Source organism: Branchiostoma belcheri, unplaced genomic scaffold, assembly GCF_001625305.1.
Source record: "Branchiostoma belcheri isolate BF01 breed outbred unplaced genomic scaffold, Haploidv18h27 scaffold4, whole genome shotgun sequence".
In the NCBI taxonomy this organism is placed as follows: domain Eukaryota; kingdom Metazoa; phylum Chordata; class Leptocardii; order Amphioxiformes; family Branchiostomatidae; genus Branchiostoma; species Branchiostoma belcheri.
Genome location: NW_017804020.1, coordinates 3670588 through 3687198, shown reverse-complemented (window position 1 = coordinate 3687198; position 16611 = coordinate 3670588). Strand labels below are relative to the sequence as shown.

Sequence of the window (16611 nt, the reverse complement as noted above, 5' to 3'; positions counted from 1 at the left end):
ATATGTAAATGATGACGAAATTGTAACCGAAGTGCCTAATATTGACGTGTAGAAAAGTAAGATTCACATCTGTAAGAAGAGTAGAAACATACATACATACAAGTAGGAGTAGATGTGTGTTTGTTCCTGTGTTTAAATCTACTAGTATCAAACTATCTGACAAACTTGACTTCCTCCGACTCTAGATCAACGGATGCGAAGTTGAACCTGACAGTTACTTTTCTATGAGGTGAGTGGCGTCCATGGGTATTGTGTGTGTGTGTGTGTGTGTGTGTGTGTGTGTGTGTGTGTGTGTGCGTGCGTGCGTGCGTGCGTGCGTGCGTGCGTGCGTTCGTGCGTGTGTGTGCGTGTGTGTGTGTGTGTGATATAGCATTTTTCATCACAGATTTATCAGTTATGGAATAGAATAGATTTAATTTAATACATTTACAAAAATCAACAGAAAGTTTATTTTGAAAATCCTGTTTTGCCACCGTGAAATTGCCTTGGATGCCTTTAAATAAACATGCAATTTCTGTAACTGTAACAGTCAATGTAACTGTAATCTCACAGCACTGGAGCCATCGTAGGCATTGTCGTGGGTAGTCTCGCCTTCATCGCCATCGTCATCGCGGTGTGCTGCTGCTGCTGCTGCGCCTGTTGCCAGTCTAACCGCCAGTGTAAGTACCGTGGTTTATCATAGAGAATAACTTACGTCAAACTATAATGTCTCAACTTAGAAAAAGAGACATTAGAAGAAAGGGGAAAAGGACAGCTAAGGAAAGAAGGGTTTAGAAAAAACCTTATGTGAATCTAATATCATTGTGAAACCTCCATGGACACACCGATGGCGATGACGTACATTTATCGACCTTTCTTGCACGCTTATGCCGTTTCAAGGATCAATTAGTCATGTATAAAGCAGAAGTAATATTACAGACATCATCATCATCATCATCATGCCTCCGGATTATACTAATCCGGTGAGGTACACTTGATAAAGTTACTCCAGTATGTCCTATCTCTCATAGCGGACACTAATGCAGGCCCTGCGAGACCAGTGTCTCTCTCTAGCATGGTCAAAAGTGTAGTATAAGGACGTCCCACTCTACGTCTCCCAGTAGGAAGCCAGACATTATCTTACTACAACTATACAGACTAATATGAATTGCTATTTACACTTCTTGTCACTACTTTATGCGGTTGTACGTGTATAAGTATGAACATGTGGAACTTGAAATACGTGGTTTATCTACCACAAGGAATATGAATTTCAACGCTCTATCCTGATATTGGGAGGTAATGTCTTAATGTTTAGGCTGACGACCAGCTGCTAACAAAACCCCGGGCAGTTACAAAATGGTAACGATCTTCTCTCCCAATATCTGTCCGTATGCGGAGGACAAACTAGTAAACTCTTCCCTTTCTCCCTAGCTCCGACGACGACTGTGGTCCAGGGGCAACAGGCAGCTGGCGTCACCGTGGCGCAGACCACGTACCCCGCCCAGCCGTACCCGCAGTACCCGCCAGGCACCGAGATGACCCAGTACCCCCCTCCAGGAGCACAGTTCCCCCCTACAGGAGCACAGTATCCCCCAACAGGAGCACAGTACCCCCCTACAGGAGCACAGTACCCCCCTCCAGCCCCGGTGTACGCCCCACCAGGCCAGCAGCCACCGTACCCAGTCGCCCAGGGTGACATGGCCTACCCCCCTCCCTACCCAGGGCAGGGCGCCCCGCCCATGAAACAGTGAAACCCCGTCACTAGTGCTGATGTTTCTAAAAGTGTGTTTTTCTTTAACAAAAAGTATATATAGTTCAGGATGATGGCATAATGGTTACTACAACATTCCCTTCTTGAAGCACACATTTAAGTATGCGCTTGTACGTAAAACTAAAGGTCCTGTTTCTTCCCTTGAGTGTACTTTAAGACAGGATTCTATGTAGTGGGTTTTGTACTTTAGATCTATAGTTGTGTCTGGTGTTAAAGGTTATTGGCAATCAACTAAAATTTGTAAGGAATATGTGTTCAGCATAAAGGATCAATTGAAATATTATAAGTACCACCATGAAATACTTTGTTGATAGTGTGACCAATATTAAATGTTCCACTCGCTCAGGGTTCCTTCTCTTTACTTAGTACATTTTCATCAGTTCAGCCTTACGAATACTATTTTGATATCCAGTCTACTGTGGCATGGGTGGAGTTTTGTGCTGGGAGTTTACGGTCTCATTCATTTTCGATACATTAGAAACCATGCATTAATGAGTGACTTACCAGACCGTGTTCCCTATGATCCTACATTAAATCAATTGCTATGTTAAGAACACTTACTCTACATCTCATAAAAAATTGCCAACGACTTCTATACACACAACCCCTTTGATGGCAATTACAAACTGCACTTAGCGGCTGTCCGCAAGAGGCTCCCGCGCTGCAAACCTACGACCGCACAACTCACAACACTGGACTGTGCACGTCCGACCTAGCGCGCGGCTGCGGACAATTACGTCCTAATTTCATCAGTTACAAACAAGCTTTCACCGCTTTGACGTTTTACATCAGGATGGCTAAAGGGAGAATTCTCACCAATAAAAACACGCGTTCATACAGCCGTTTAGTTTTTGACTTGGTACTCTTTTAGGGGTACACTCGGAGTAATACATGAATGAGACCTTAATAACTCAAACCGCGCACAGAACTCCTACTCAGTAAATAATTAAGCTGGAGCGTCACGAAGCTACTAGTCGGTGTCCTGTAGTAGTTTAATGAGTTTAATGAAGGACTGCCCCAAGAGGGTCCAATTGTAGTGACGAGGGAATGAGGAAAAAGAAAAGACGCCAATGAAAGATTGTATATCCCTCTGGAAGAGATATGAAAGAAGGGGGTTGGGGTTCGGCAGGAAAAAGGGGCTTGGCTACACATAGGGTGGAGGGTGAAAAGTAGCAACATTGTTTACACAAAATCCAAGTACCATATTTATCTATTTATTTTAAAAATCAAATTGCAAAGCTTTTGTAACATTCAATGCTTGCAACCTTGCACTATTCATATTGTAAGGAATTTTCTTCTCTCACAGCACGCACTGTAATATATATAGTCTTTACTGTTGTACTGACAATCTTGCAAAATACGTACACGTCATCATATATCATCTCCAGAATATAAGCAAAACATATAAACTTTGCTGGATCTCATTGTGTAAAAATCTACTGCATGTCAAGTACGTATACAGTCACTTTGGTAACTGTCACATTTACAATGACATGTTTCCTTATTACTTTTTAAGGTCTTAAGTCCATATTTGGTCCCTTAAACATCTTGATCGAAATGTTGACCTCCAGTTCATTCAAGGATGCTATACCAACCTCTTTATACTATACTAAAAGACAGTATTGGGCAGCTATATTACATTGAGAGTCAAAGTAAACTATTATGCATGAAAACTGCATTCATTGTCAAGTTTGGAATGTACACATTACTAAATTATTAACCAACAATATATTATTATGGCTTACATTTTCCAATTTCATTGAGGAATGATCACTGTTGGATCCAAATACTAATTGTTACACCAGTCACATAACTCACTTGGGAAGTACCACTTGTTACTCATTAAGTCATTACCTATTCTCACAACAATAGATACAATTTACAAAACTGTTACCAAATACAGAACAAAAGCCGCTGCAGTACATCTAATGTATTGCAACAATTGAAGAGCTGGGTAAAAGACACCATAAGCAACAATGTCAATGATTTGTGTATCATCTTGCCACACCTAAGGTTTCAGCTTGTGTGGCTCACACCAGCCTCTAGGCAGGTGGCTGGGTTTTGGTCTCTGCAGGTGGCCCTGCAGGTGGCTGACCAGCTGCAGCTGCTGTCCCAATGGTGGACTGTTGCATGTAAGGGGGCAGAGCCTGGGCAACATAGTACTCTTGCATGGGAGCACCTGAAGGGTACTGATGCTGGGCGATGAACACCTGCTGCTGTGGTATGCCCCCAGCTGCACTGACAGTCGTGTACGGGGCACCTTCTGTACCTGGAACACCTGGAACAAGACCAGCAATGATTAGATGCCCCAACATCTGACTGCTTCCCACATTCTTTTTTTTTCAGACCTTAAGAACAAAACATCTGTGATACCAAATACCAATACCAAGTACATGTTGATGATTACCATTCTAGGCAGACAATATTTAAACAATATCATCTTTATATCTTTATGTCTTTGCCATCCTGTAACAGACAACACCCTAATACTTGAGTGATAAGAGACAAAATGTTTACCTGTTTGCATAATGACATAGGCAGCTTGCCCATGTGTCATGTTAGGTCCCTGCTGGTTGTACACAACCACCTGATGAAAAAGAAGAATTTTATGTTATGTTGACGTTACCAGGGACCAAGATGTGAGTGTGAGTGTGATGACGATGTGTGACTCAAATAATTGGTCGTCTTGGTGATTTGAATTGGACTAACACATAAATAATGTATCATTAGCTCTGTCTAATGAAGAAGAAATATTTTGTAATAGTTAATTAGCGATTACGAGCATTAAAGAATCATGACTTCTTATTTTGCTAAGCCAGTCTTTTCCTCCTAACATCTGCTTGGTTTTCATTCTTTCGGTAATTCATCTGACACCAAATCATGGAACGAACGAACAAGAGAAGGTGCTACAGTACTCAACACAAAACCATGAAAAAAAACTAGCACTGTAACATAATCATTACAGTCAGGACAGATAGTAATTTTTGTCACATGCTGTTTTTGAAATACTGTCAATTTTCCAAGTGATGTTAAAATAACATTCTGACACCTGAGACGTTTTGTATGATGCTGGACTGTTGACCATCTATCTATGACAGTCTTTCACACTTACGGGAGCATCGTTGGGATTGTTCCTAAGACGGCAACACGCCAGTCCGCAACACGGCATGATGGCAGCCACGAAGGCCATGACGACCTCGGTAAAAGCCAGCACAGCGTTCACCACATGCAGGGCAATGGATGCTGAGTCACAGCCATAGCGGTACCTTGCCGGGACGGAAACATTTTTATTTATGAGAGACTCAAACTGGCCTAAAGCTGTAAGCTTTTCATTAAGGTCATGGTTCAGAAAAATAAACATTTACATCATTTGAAGTCCTATGTGTAAATGCATCCACATAATTTTACACATATATACGTGGTACAAAAAAACACACAGAACAAGGAAAGCTGGTATCTGGTTTGTGTCCATTTGCAAGTTCCTTAATTAATAATGCTTACGATTATAGGGGGAGGGGAGTCAGGACTGAGAAAAAGAGACCGTTATTTGTTTATGGAAATAGACGCTGGCCTTAAAGGGTCTGCTCTAGTGACCACCATATGCATGAGGGACAGGGACAGAACCTTACCAAACGTACCTCACCGGATTAATCCGGAGGAAAGAGGATGATGATAATAGTGGCCAGACGGCTGGCTTGTTTAGGTGGTCTTCTGGACAAGCTTGACAAGTTTGACCGTATTATGTAGCACAATCGAAGGCTCGTCAATTGTAAAGTCTCACCTTATATAGCCATAGATGTCATCATAATAAGGACATATATAACGTTCAGAGGCTGCGCCACCAAAGGCTATTACGAAGCAGCCAATTGCGGTAATGATTGTGAAGATTCCCAGTACCATAACAGCCACCATCTATCAAAGAAAAACACCATGTTATTGGAGGTAATAAACACGTATATTTGTGAACCCCAAATAGCTACTAGCAGTACAATTGTCAGTTTTTTAATAAGTTGTTCAGAACATATTATGACCTTGAGTGTGATGTATATCTGTACGTCTCAGTTTGTTTGTATGTATTTATGTCTGTATGTGTGCGTTTATGTATGTAATATCGAAGAATCAGTAACCTACCAGACCCTTGCTTGTTGGTTTTTTCCCACTGTTAATCGCCAAGATACCAGTTATGACAACCTAGTGGAAAAGATGTACAACTTCATTACAAGTATGCATGCATGTGTCAATATGCCATATCCAGTGGTATTACAATGGAAAAAGGACAATATCAATATAGTCTTGGCAACAAAGCAACGCTATATGAGGACAAAATTATCGATGGTAAGATTGTAACTAAAAATCCTAGTAAAATTAAGCGTCTAAAGACTTGTACTTACAAAAATGCCATTCCAAATGGGAGCACTGACGTAGTGTTCGATTGCGTATGCACCCATGGACCCAAACGCAGCGTCGGCGGCTATACCCAGGATAATGTTGAGAGATCCCATCACCACAAGGGTCCAGCCCATGCCGTGCATGTACTTTCCGTTGTACGCCATGGTTCACAGTGATGCAGTCCTGGGTTAGATCGCTCAATTCAAGCTATTTCCCGAAATATTTCTCAGAAAATAAGAAGAATGGGGGAAACATTTCCTGGTCAAAGTCCAAAAACACCCTAATCAGACGGTGTAAGGTAAACATCCGCATCCTCACCTTTTTGTTCAGCGTTACCAGTTAATGATTACTTCTTTGTCACGTCATGTGTGGGGTCATGGCTTGCTTGCATACTATTTAGGAATACGTGTTCAGCATAAATTGACAAGTTGAAATATGCCATACTTTGTGTTAATCCATGACTTATATCAAATGGTCCAATTCCTTCTCTTTGCTTAGTGAGTTCTTATCATCAGTTAAGTTCAACTCCCAGTCTAGAGCGCCACGAAGTTACGGTCAACTTATGAATAGACCAGAAGCGGCCTCTAGCAGTTAAATGAAGGACTGCACAATGATAATTGGCACTGAGAGACTCCAATTGCAGTGATTTCTCTAAAAGAAAAGATGCCAATGAAAGATTGTATCCTTCTGGAAAAAATTAAAGAAGGGGTTGCGGTTCGGTAGGAAAAGGGGCTTGGCTAAACACAGGGCTGAGGGTGAAAAGTAACAACATACCCAAAATCCAAGTACCATATTTATTCAATCCAAACTTTTTGTAACATACATGCTTGCAATATTCATATTGTAAGGAAACTTTATTGTTTCACAGCACACTGCAATATATAGTCTTTACTGTTGTATTGACAATCTAGCAAACTATGTTATATTATCTCTGTAAAATATATGGAAAACAAATGAATTATGCCGGATCTCTATGCGCAAAGCTGTACTACATGTAAAGTGCAAATAGCTGTTACACAACCACATTTAAAATGAAATGTTTCCTTATTGCTGTTTGTGGTCTTACAGTTGTGATTTGAATATTAACCCCCGATTCATCCAGAGTTTCTATACCAACTCCATTACATCATACTGAGAGTCAAACTATTACGCATGAAAACTGCATTCATTGTCAAGCTTGGAATGTACACGTCACTAAATAATTAATCAAGAGTATCTCATTATGGCTTACATTCTCCAGTTTCATGGAGGAATGATCATTGTTGGATCCAAACACTAATTATTACATCAATCACTTTAGTTACTTGTAAAAGACCGCTTATTAGCTATTCTCACAAAAATATATCCCATACAATTTACAAAACTGTTAACAAATGCAGAACAAAAGCGGATGCAGTACACCTAATATACAACAACAAAACTGCTGGCTAACAGACTCTTTAGCAACCAGGATTTTCGTATCCTCTTGTCACACCTAAGCCTTTAGCTTTTATAGCTCACTCCAGCCTCTAAGCAGGTGGCTGGGTTTTGGTCTCTGCAGGTGGCCCTGCAGGTGGCTGACCAGCTGCAGCTGCTGCCCCAATGGTGGACTGTTGCATGTAAGGGGGCAGAGCCTGGACACCATAGTACCCTTGCATAGGAGCACCTGCAGGGTACGGATTTTGGGCGATGAACACCTGCTGCTGTGGCATGCCCCCAGCTGCACTGATAGTCGTGCACGGAACACCTTGTGCACCTGGAACACCTGGAACAAGACCAGCAATGATTAGAGGCTCAGTAGAATTATATGCGCCCCAACATCTGACTGCTTGCCACATTCTTTTTTTCAGACCTTAAGAACAAAACATCTGTGATACCAAATACCAATACCAAGTACATGTTGATGATTACTGTTCTAGGCAGACAATATTTAAACAATATCATCTTTATGTCTTTGCCATCCTGTAACAGACAACACCCTAATACTTGAGTGATAAGAGACAAAATGTTTACCTGTTTGCATAATGACATAGGCAGCTTGCCCAGGTGACATGTTAGGTCCCTGCTGGTTGTACACAACCACCTGATGAAAAACAAGAATATTTTGTTTACGTTTCCAGGGACCAAGATGGGAATATCTGGTTGGGTGGTGTGAGTGTGATGACGATGTGTGACTCAAATAATTGGTCGTCTTGGTGATTTGAATGGGACTAACACATAAATAATGTATCATTAGCTCTGTCTAATGAAGAAGAAATATTTTGTAATAGTTCATTAGCGACTACGAGCAGTAAAGAATCACATGTGACTTCTTGTTTTGTTAAGGCAGCCCTTTCCTCCTGACATGTGCTTGGTTTTCATTCGTTTCATTCATTTCATTCATTCATCTGACACCCAATCATGGAACGAACGAACAAGAGAAGGTGCTACAGTACTCAACACAAAACCATGAAAAAACTAGCACTGTAACATAATCATTACAGTCAGGACAGATAGTAATTTTAGTCATATGCTGTTTTCATAATACTGTCAATTTTCCAATTGACTTTTAGATGACATTCTGAAACCTGATATTTGAAATGCTTTTTTATAATGTTGGACTGATGACAATGTATCTATGGCAGTCTTTCACACGTTACGGGGGCATCGTTGGGATTGTTCCCAACACGGCAACACGTCAGTCCGCCACACGGCATGATGGCAGCCACGAAGGCCATGACGACCTCGGCAAAAGCCAGCAGAGCGTTCACCACATGCAGGGCGATGGATGCTGATGCACAGCTATAGCCGTACCTGGGCCGGGACGGAAACATTTTTATTTATGAGAGACTCAAATCGGCCTAAAGCTGTAAGCTTTTTATTAAGGTCATGGGTCAGAAAAAATACAAATTTACATCATTTGAAGTCCTATGTGTAAATAAATCCATATAAATTTACACATGCATAATTTTACAAAAACCACACAGATCAATGAAAGCTGGTTTCTGGTTTGTGTCCATTTGCAAGTTCCTTGATTAATAATGCATACGATTATAGGGGGGTTGGTCAGGACTGAGAAAAAGAGGCCGTAATTTGTTTATGGATAAGGATGCTGGCCTCACAGGGCCTGCTCTAGTGTCCACCAAGAGGGAAAGGGACAGGACCTTATATTATCAAACGTACCTATACTGACATATCTCATGTCGATAATATGTGTCAGTAATGGCTCCACCAACGCCCAGGGCGAAGCAGCAAATTGCAGAAATGATTGTGAGGATCCCCAGTACCATAACAGCCACCATCTATCAAAGAAAAACACCATGTTATTGGAGGTAATAAACACGTGATATTTGTAAACCCCCAAATACCTACTAGCAGTACAATTGTCAGTTTTTGAATAAGTAATTACAAGTTGTTCAAAACATATTATGACCTTAAGTGTGATGTATGTTTGTATGTCTCAGTATGTTTGTATGTCTGTATGTGTGTGTTTATGTATGTAATATCGAAGAAGCAGTAACCTACCAGACCATTGCTTGTTGGTTTTTTCCCACTGTTAATCGCCAAGATACCAGTTATGACAACCTGTGGAAAAGATGTACAACCTCATTACACGTCTCTCTCTCTCTCTGGTTGTCCATCTTTTCAGTTGATCATTATAAGTATTCATGTGTCAATGTTAATCTCCAAGCAGATCTTTTGGTGGGGTAAGACAGTATCAAATTTGAGTCTGTAACCATTTCCCCACCCTTGGGTCAATGTTTATGAATGTGCCATTTCCAGTGGTAACTATAGAAAAAAGGACAATATCAATATAAAGCAACGCTATATGAGGACAAAATGATCGATGGTAAGATTGTAACTAAAATGCTTGTAACATGAAGCGTCTAAAGACTTGTACTTACAAAAATGCCATTCCAAATGGGTGCACCGACGTAGTGAATGGTTGTGTATGCCCGCATGGAGGCAAACGCAGCGTCGGCGGCTATACCCAGGATAATGTTGAGAGATCCCATCACCACAAGGGCCCAGCCCATGCCGTGCATGTACTTTCCGTTGTACGCCATGGTTCACAGTGATGCAGTCCTGGGTTAGATCGCTCAATTCAAGCTACTTCCCGAAAAATTTCTCAGAAAATATGGGGGAAACATTTCCTGGTCAAAGTCCAAAAACACCCTTATCAGACGGTGTAAGGTAAACATCCGCATCCTCACCTTTTTGTTCAGCGTTACTAGTTAATGATTACTTCTTTGTCACGTCATGTGTGGGGTCATGGCTTGTTTGCATACTATTTAGGAATACGTGTTCAGCATAAATTGACAAGTTGAAATATGCCATACTTTGTGTTAATCCATGACTTATATCAAATGGTCCAATTCCTTCTCTTTGCTTAGTGAGTTCTTATCATCAATTCAGCTCCCAGTCTAGAGCGCCACGAAGTTACGATCAACTTAGAATTGAATAGACCAAAAGCGGCCAGTTTAATGAAGGACTGCACCATGATAATAGACAAGAGGCTTCAATTGCAGTGATTTCTCTAAAAGAAAACAAAAGGTGACAATGTAAGATTGTATCCTTCTGGAGGAAATGAAAGAAGGGGACTGGGGTTCGGTAGGAAAAGGGGCTAAGGTACACGCAGGGCTGAGGGTGAAAAGTAACAACATACCCAAAATCCAAGTAGCATGTTTATTCAAGTTTTGTAACATTCATTCTTGTGCTTTTCATAATGTATGGGAACTTTCTTCTGTCACAGCACATTGCAACGTTAACGTATAATATTATACAGTCTTTACTGTTGTATTAGCAATCAATCGAGGGACAAGCAATCTAGTGCTAGCAAAATATGTTATATCATCTCTATAAAATATATGCAATACAAATGAATTGTGCTGGATCTCATTGTGCAAAACTGTACTGCATGCATGTCAAGTACAGATATCTGTTTGGCAACTTGGCAACTGTCACAATAAAAATGAAATGTTTCCTTCTCACTGTTTCTGGTCTTAACATTCCACACTTAGTCCCTTAAAATCATCTGTTTTCTATACCAATTGTTACAACCACAGTAAGTTATACTGCAAGACAGTATTGGGTAGCTACATCATATTGAGAGTCAAAATGAATTACATTGCACATTGTATTTTCATAATAACTACATTCATAGTAAAATTTGGAATGCACACATCATTAAATCATTTAACAGTATCTTATTATGGCTTATACACACATTCCAATTTCATTGAGGAATAATCACTGTTGTATCGAAACATTAATTGTTACACAAATACGTTACTTGTAAAGTACCACTCGTTAGAAATTCTCACAAAAATAGACCCTACTGTATATGATTTACAAAACTGTTACCAAATACAGAACGAAAAACCAATACAGAAAACCTTTGATACAGAAACAAAAAGGCAGGGTAGAAGACCCATTAGCAACAATGTTTTGTGTACCATATAGCTCACTCCAGCCTCTAGGCAGGTGGCTGGGTTTTAGTCTCTTCAGGTGGCCCTGCAGGTGGCTGTCCAGTTGCAGGTGGCTGACCAGCTGCAGCCCCAATGGTGGACTGTGGCATGTAAGGAGGGGGAGCCTGGGCACCATAGTACCCCTGCTGCATGGGAGCACCTGCGGCATATGGGTGCTGGGCGATGAACACCTGCTGCTGTGGCATCCCTCCAGCTGCACTGACAGTCGTGTAGGGAACACCTTGTGCACCGGTACCTGGAACACCTGGATAAGACCAACAAGGATTAGAGCGTAGTAAAACTATATGTGCCCCAACATCTGACTGCTTGCCACACTATTTTCTTGCAGACCTTCAGAACAAAACATCTGTGATACCAAATACCAATACCAAGTACATGTTCAACTTGATAATTGTTATTCCAGTAAGACCATCTTTAAATGATATCATCTTTATGTCTTTGCCATTCTATAACAGACAACACCCTAAACTTTTGAATAATAAGAAATTAAGTGTTTACCTGTCTGCACAATCACATAGGCAGCCTGTCCAGGTGCCATGTTAGGTCCATGCTGGTTGTACACAACCACCTGAGGGGAAACAAGAAATGGTTTTAAAAAGGCTGGCCAGGGGCCAAGATGGGAATTAGTCTGGTTGGGTGGTGGGAGTTTGATGACAGTGCATGACTCATATCATTGGTCACCTTGCAGTTGGTGACTTAAATTGGACTTGTACTAATAATAAGTAAATGCACAATGTACCATGGTCTCTTTCTAAATATAATGGGGAAGAGATATTTTGTAAAATAGGCTATATGATAATAACATTAACCCTTTATTAGACACCCCTACATTAAGACCCCTCTATGTCAGTAAACAATTAGATCACAGAAGAAAAAACTAGCACTGTACTATAATCATTTCTATGCTTAGAGAGATAGTAAGTTTGTAGTAGTTTTCAAAATACAGTTCATTTTCAAGGTGACTTTTCAGTGACGATGACACACCTGATTAAAAAAAAAAAGACAAAATGCGGACTGTTCTTTGTTATGTTGCACTGAGTTAGAACAATGTATTTATGACTGTCTTTCACACTTACGGGAGCAACGTTGGGATTGTTGGGACTCGCCAGCCCACAACACGGCATGATGGCAGCCACGAAGCCCATGACGATCTCAGCCAGAGCCAGCAGAACATTCACCACATGTAGGGCAATGGCTGGCGTTGCACAGTCATAGAACCGGTAACTGAGACGGAAACATATGTTTGTTTGAACCATTTTATTTATTCATGAGAAGCTTAAATTGGCCTGCAGGCCACTTTATATTAAAGTCATGAGGGAAGAGGTAAGGGTCAGACAAAACAAAAAAATCCAAAAACTAATTTTTCACAGAAAAACTAATAAATCATAAAAATAATTTTTACACATACATGGTACACAACACATACATTAAACAGTGAGAGCTGTCCCAGTGTTAAAACTGCCTTGTCTATGCAGTCATTTAAAACTTTGTGTTTACAATTGAGTGACGTCTGACCTCCAAACCCTTACGACCTGGCATGACCCCAATTGCGAGTATGGATAACGATTTTGATATTCATGTTTAATTTTCTTGTCTTGTTATACTGTATACACTGTCTCATTGTGTGTAATATATGTACCCAGGGCCACTCTGTACAGCAGTGGTAAGTCACTGATGAGTGCCACCCTGGTAAAAGAATACAGAAATAAATAAATAGTATTATGGTTCATGACTTGTCAACTCGTAAGTCCCATAATACTTGCATCTGTGGCCAGACATCTTATAGCAGACATCATCTTGTCACATTTGACTGTATTTGAAGCATAATTGAAGGCTAGGCAATTGTTTAATTAAGTCTCACCTTCTATAGCCATAGGGGTAATTGTAGTGATAGCTACAATTAAATGGATCAACAATAGCTCCAGCAACGCCGATGGAGAAGCAGCACAGCGCAGTCAAGATGGTGAAGATCCCCAGTATCATGACAGCCACCATCTATTAAACAAAACATCATGTTATAAAGGTAATAGACAAGTATGATGACATACTGGACAACACCCCTCATGGGGCATAGCGTCTCTTACAGTTGTATTCCACTGAGATCTATGTGAGAAGATAAAATTCAATTCTTCAGCTACAGATGAATACAAAATAGCACTGCAAATCCAGCTGCATTGTGTAAAAAACATTATAAAAGTGTTCTACTATTTTTTTTTCAACACAATTGAACTCACTGAATTTTCAACCAGTCCACTGGTCAGTTTTTGCTTAAAATAAATTAAATGCAAGAAAATTGTTTCCGACCATTTCCAAAAGAAATAGTGACTTTGGAAAAATTCGCCTGTATAACGCGTTTCAGGCTCTAAATCATAGGTTTTGCACGAAAAAAACGTCTACAATTACACTTAAATAGGAATCTGATTCTTCGGAACATATTTGTCCTGTCAGAAGTGTGGTACAAATGTATATGTCTGTCTGTATGTTCGTATGTCTGCATGCGTGTATATACAAATGTATAATATTATTAGAAGCAGTAACCTACCAGACCCTTGCTTGTTGGTTTTTTCCCACTGTTAATTGCCAAGATACCAGTTATGACAACCTGTGGAAAAGATATTCAACTTCATTACAAGTATGCATGTGTCAATGTGCCATATCCAGTGGTAAACTATATAGAAACAAGGCAATATTGTCACTGTTGACAAGAAAACAACACTATGAGGACAAATGACGGTATGAAAATACTATGACATTGGAAGTTGGAACTAAAAAAATATTCCAGTAAAGTTAGGACTACTTACAAAAATGCCATTCCAAATGGGTGCACTGATGTAGTGCAAGATTGTGAATGCGCCCATGGACCCAAACGCAGCGTCGGCGGCTATACCCAGGATAATGTTGAGAGTTCCCATCACCACAAGGGTCCAGCCCATGCCATGCATGTACTTCCCGTTGTACGCCATGGTTTACGGTAAACCAGTCCTGGATCGAAGTCTGTGAATAAAGTTACAAACATTTTACTTCCAGGAAGAGAATTGGAAGTATTGTTTTTGGTGGCTGAGCGGTGGGTTAATTGCGTTATAGATTTGTGTGTTTGCTTGTCAGGCAGAGTAGGTTGACAGCACTTGGGTTGGAGAAAGATTGACAGGCAGAATGACAGGAGGTCAAAAGGACACTGGAAACGGCTCTGACTGGGAGCCAGTGGAAATTAAAGATTGCATGATGGATATTCCAACACTGATCAGAGGTCTGAAATCACTGTGTTTAAGTGTTCCTTTTATATTTACTTTGTTGCTGTTACATACTTAGGCCACACCGGCTTAATTCTATGGATGACATCCGAATTTATTTTTTTTTATTCGCCGCGCGCACTAACTTGGGGGTCTTCAGAGGATGTCATCCATAAAATTAAGGCGGTGTGGCCTTACATACAGGTTAACTTGCTAATCCCCTAGGCCCTCTACACAAAGGTTTCAAAATGTTGTGAAACAAAAGATGGCTTTATGTTTACGAAATTTTTCAAGATAACGGTACTTATAGGATCTACAGAACCTGTAACAAACAGTATCATAATATACCATGGCATGTAACTGTTAGGCGTGACTAAATTTTCACGAAACAATATTTGCCATATAGAACTCTTCAAGGGCTTATAGCACCATCTTTGAACCAAATCATGTCACAGTTTGCTCTCACTACAGTCTTTACGTGGCTAAAAGGGGTACAAGAACGCTATAAACGCCTTATTTTCCCTGTGACGCACCTTGAGTTGTGAAGCTTGCCAGCACAAAATGTCTGCCACTTCCGGGTGTGGTGACGTCACACCCAGTGACGTACTATATTTAATAGGGTTGTTGCTGACAAGGCCTAGGAAAAAATGTTGTTTCCTGTTTTCCGACCACCATGAAATACGCAATACTTTGTGTTGATGCATGACTTATATCCAATGTTCCAGTTCCTTCTCTTAAATAGTACTAGTGAGTTCAGCTCCCAGTCTAGAGAGCCACGAAGTTATACGGCTTTACAATACGAGTGAATAGACCAAAAGCGGCCTCGAGCAGTTTAATGAAGGACTGCACCGTAACAATGGGCAAGAGGCTCCTGTTGCAGTGATTTCTCTAAAAGAAAAGAAAAGATGCCAATGACAGATTGTATCCTTCTGGAAGAAATGAAAGAAGGGGGCGGGGTTCGGTAGGAAAAGGAGCTAAGATACACATACCCAAAATCCAAGTAGCATATTTATTCAATCCAAAGTTTTTGTAAAAATGATCATATTGTAAGGAAACATTGTTCACACCACAATGCAACGTATATACAGTCTTCACTCTTTACTGTTGTATTTGAAATCTAGCAAAATATGTTATATCATCTCTATAAATTATATATATATATAGAATGCAAATGAATTGTGCTAGATCTCATTGTGCAAAACTGTACTGCATGTCACGTACAGATAGCTGTTTGGCAACTTGGCAACTGTCGCATTAACAGTTAAATGTTTCCTTATCACTGTTTCTGGTCTTATAAAAGTCCACACTTGGTCCCTTAAAATCATCTTAATATTGTTACTTTTCCATATTCATCCATATTTTCTATACCAATTGTTACAAACACAGTAAGTTATACTTCAAGACAGTATTGGGTAGCTACATCAGAGAGTCAAAATGAAATACATGTAATGTTACATTGTATTGTGCATGAATATAGTAAAATTTAGAATGCACACATCATTATTTAACAGTATCTTATTAGGGCTTACAGTAACACTTTCCAATTTTATGGAGGTGTGATCACTATTCTACCCAAATACTAATTGTTACATAAGACTTAAGTTACCTGTAATGTACCAAGTTACTTGTAATGTACCATTTGTTACGCATTCTCACAAAAATAGACAATATAAAAATAGACAATATATAACTTACAAAACTGTTACCAAATGCAGAACAAAAACCGATACAGCAAACCTTTGACACAAACACAAAAAGGCAGGCTAGAAGACCATTAGCAACAATGATTTTT

The 16611-nt window shown here is 40.1% G+C and overlaps 4 protein-coding genes across 4 annotated transcripts in view; 1 reads left to right on the top strand and 3 right to left on the bottom strand.

The window, feature by feature from the left end:
* The window catches only part of LOC109477202 (protein shisa-4-like), a 10388-nt gene extending 8339 nt beyond the window's left edge, over positions 1–2049 (top strand). Inside the window, exons 5-7 of the mRNA XM_019778270.1 lie at positions 186–229; positions 553–659; positions 1414–2049. Of these exons, the coding sequence (XP_019633829.1) occupies positions 186–229; positions 553–659; positions 1414–1733 (471 nt within the window). The 3' untranslated portion in view covers positions 1734–2049. The remainder of the gene's footprint in view (positions 1–185; positions 230–552; positions 660–1413) is intronic.
* A 1736-nt stretch (positions 2050–3785) lies between these two features.
* LOC109477175 lies at positions 3786–6457 on the bottom strand. The gene is made up of 6 exons (XM_019778242.1): positions 6145–6457; positions 5885–5944; positions 5535–5665; positions 4866–5019; positions 4271–4340; positions 3786–4031 (listed from the first exon to the last, which is right to left on the bottom strand). The coding sequence occupies exons 1-6, from the start codon at positions 6304–6306 to the stop codon at positions 3796–3798; spliced, it is 813 nt and encodes a 270-aa protein (XP_019633801.1). The 5' UTR covers positions 6307–6457; the 3' UTR covers positions 3786–3795.
* Positions 6458–6931: 474 nt separating this feature from the next.
* On the bottom strand, positions 6932–10235 carry LOC109477176. Its single transcript, XM_019778243.1, has 6 exons — positions 10006–10235; positions 9626–9685; positions 9284–9402; positions 8761–8914; positions 8135–8204; positions 6932–7886 (listed from the first exon to the last, which is right to left on the bottom strand). The coding sequence occupies exons 1-6, from the start codon at positions 10165–10167 to the stop codon at positions 7651–7653; spliced, it is 801 nt and encodes a 266-aa protein (XP_019633802.1). The 5' UTR covers positions 10168–10235; the 3' UTR covers positions 6932–7650.
* A 1317-nt stretch (positions 10236–11552) lies between these two features.
* Positions 11553–16611, bottom strand: part of LOC109477200 — an 11604-nt gene continuing 6545 nt past the window's right edge. Inside the window, exons 6-10 of the mRNA XM_019778269.1 lie at positions 14132–14191; positions 13451–13584; positions 12666–12813; positions 12088–12157; positions 11553–11833 (exon numbers count right to left, since the gene is read on the bottom strand). Coding sequence (XP_019633828.1) covers positions 11577–11833; positions 12088–12157; positions 12666–12813; positions 13451–13584; positions 14132–14191 — 669 coding nt within the window. The 3' untranslated portion in view covers positions 11553–11576. The remainder of the gene's footprint in view (positions 11834–12087; positions 12158–12665; positions 12814–13450; positions 13585–14131; positions 14192–16611) is intronic.

Excerpts from the sequence above, each read along its gene's own strand:
- LOC109477175 (XM_019778242.1), bottom strand. The coding sequence starts at position 6,306 with ATGGCGTACAACGGAAAGTACATGCACGGCATGGGCTGGACCCTTGTG. Across the intron at positions 5,945-6,144 it reads CCATTTGGAATGGCATTTTT|GTTGTCATAACTGGTATCTT; the intron begins GTAAGTACAAGT and ends CTTTTCCACTAG. Across the intron at positions 5,666-5,884 it reads AACCAACAAGCAAGGGTCTG|ATGGTGGCTGTTATGGTACT; the intron begins GTAGGTTACTGA and ends TTTCTTTGATAG.
- LOC109477176 (XM_019778243.1), bottom strand. The coding sequence starts at position 10,167 with ATGGCGTACAACGGAAAGTACATGCACGGCATGGGCTGGGCCCTTGTG. Across the intron at positions 8,915-9,283 it reads CATGAGATATGTCAGTATAG|GTACGGCTATAGCTGTGCAT; the intron begins GTACGTTTGATA and ends GTCCCGGCCCAG. Across the intron at positions 8,205-8,760 it reads ACAATCCCAACGATGCCCCC|GTGGTTGTGTACAACCAGCA; the intron begins GTAACGTGTGAA and ends GTTTTTCATCAG.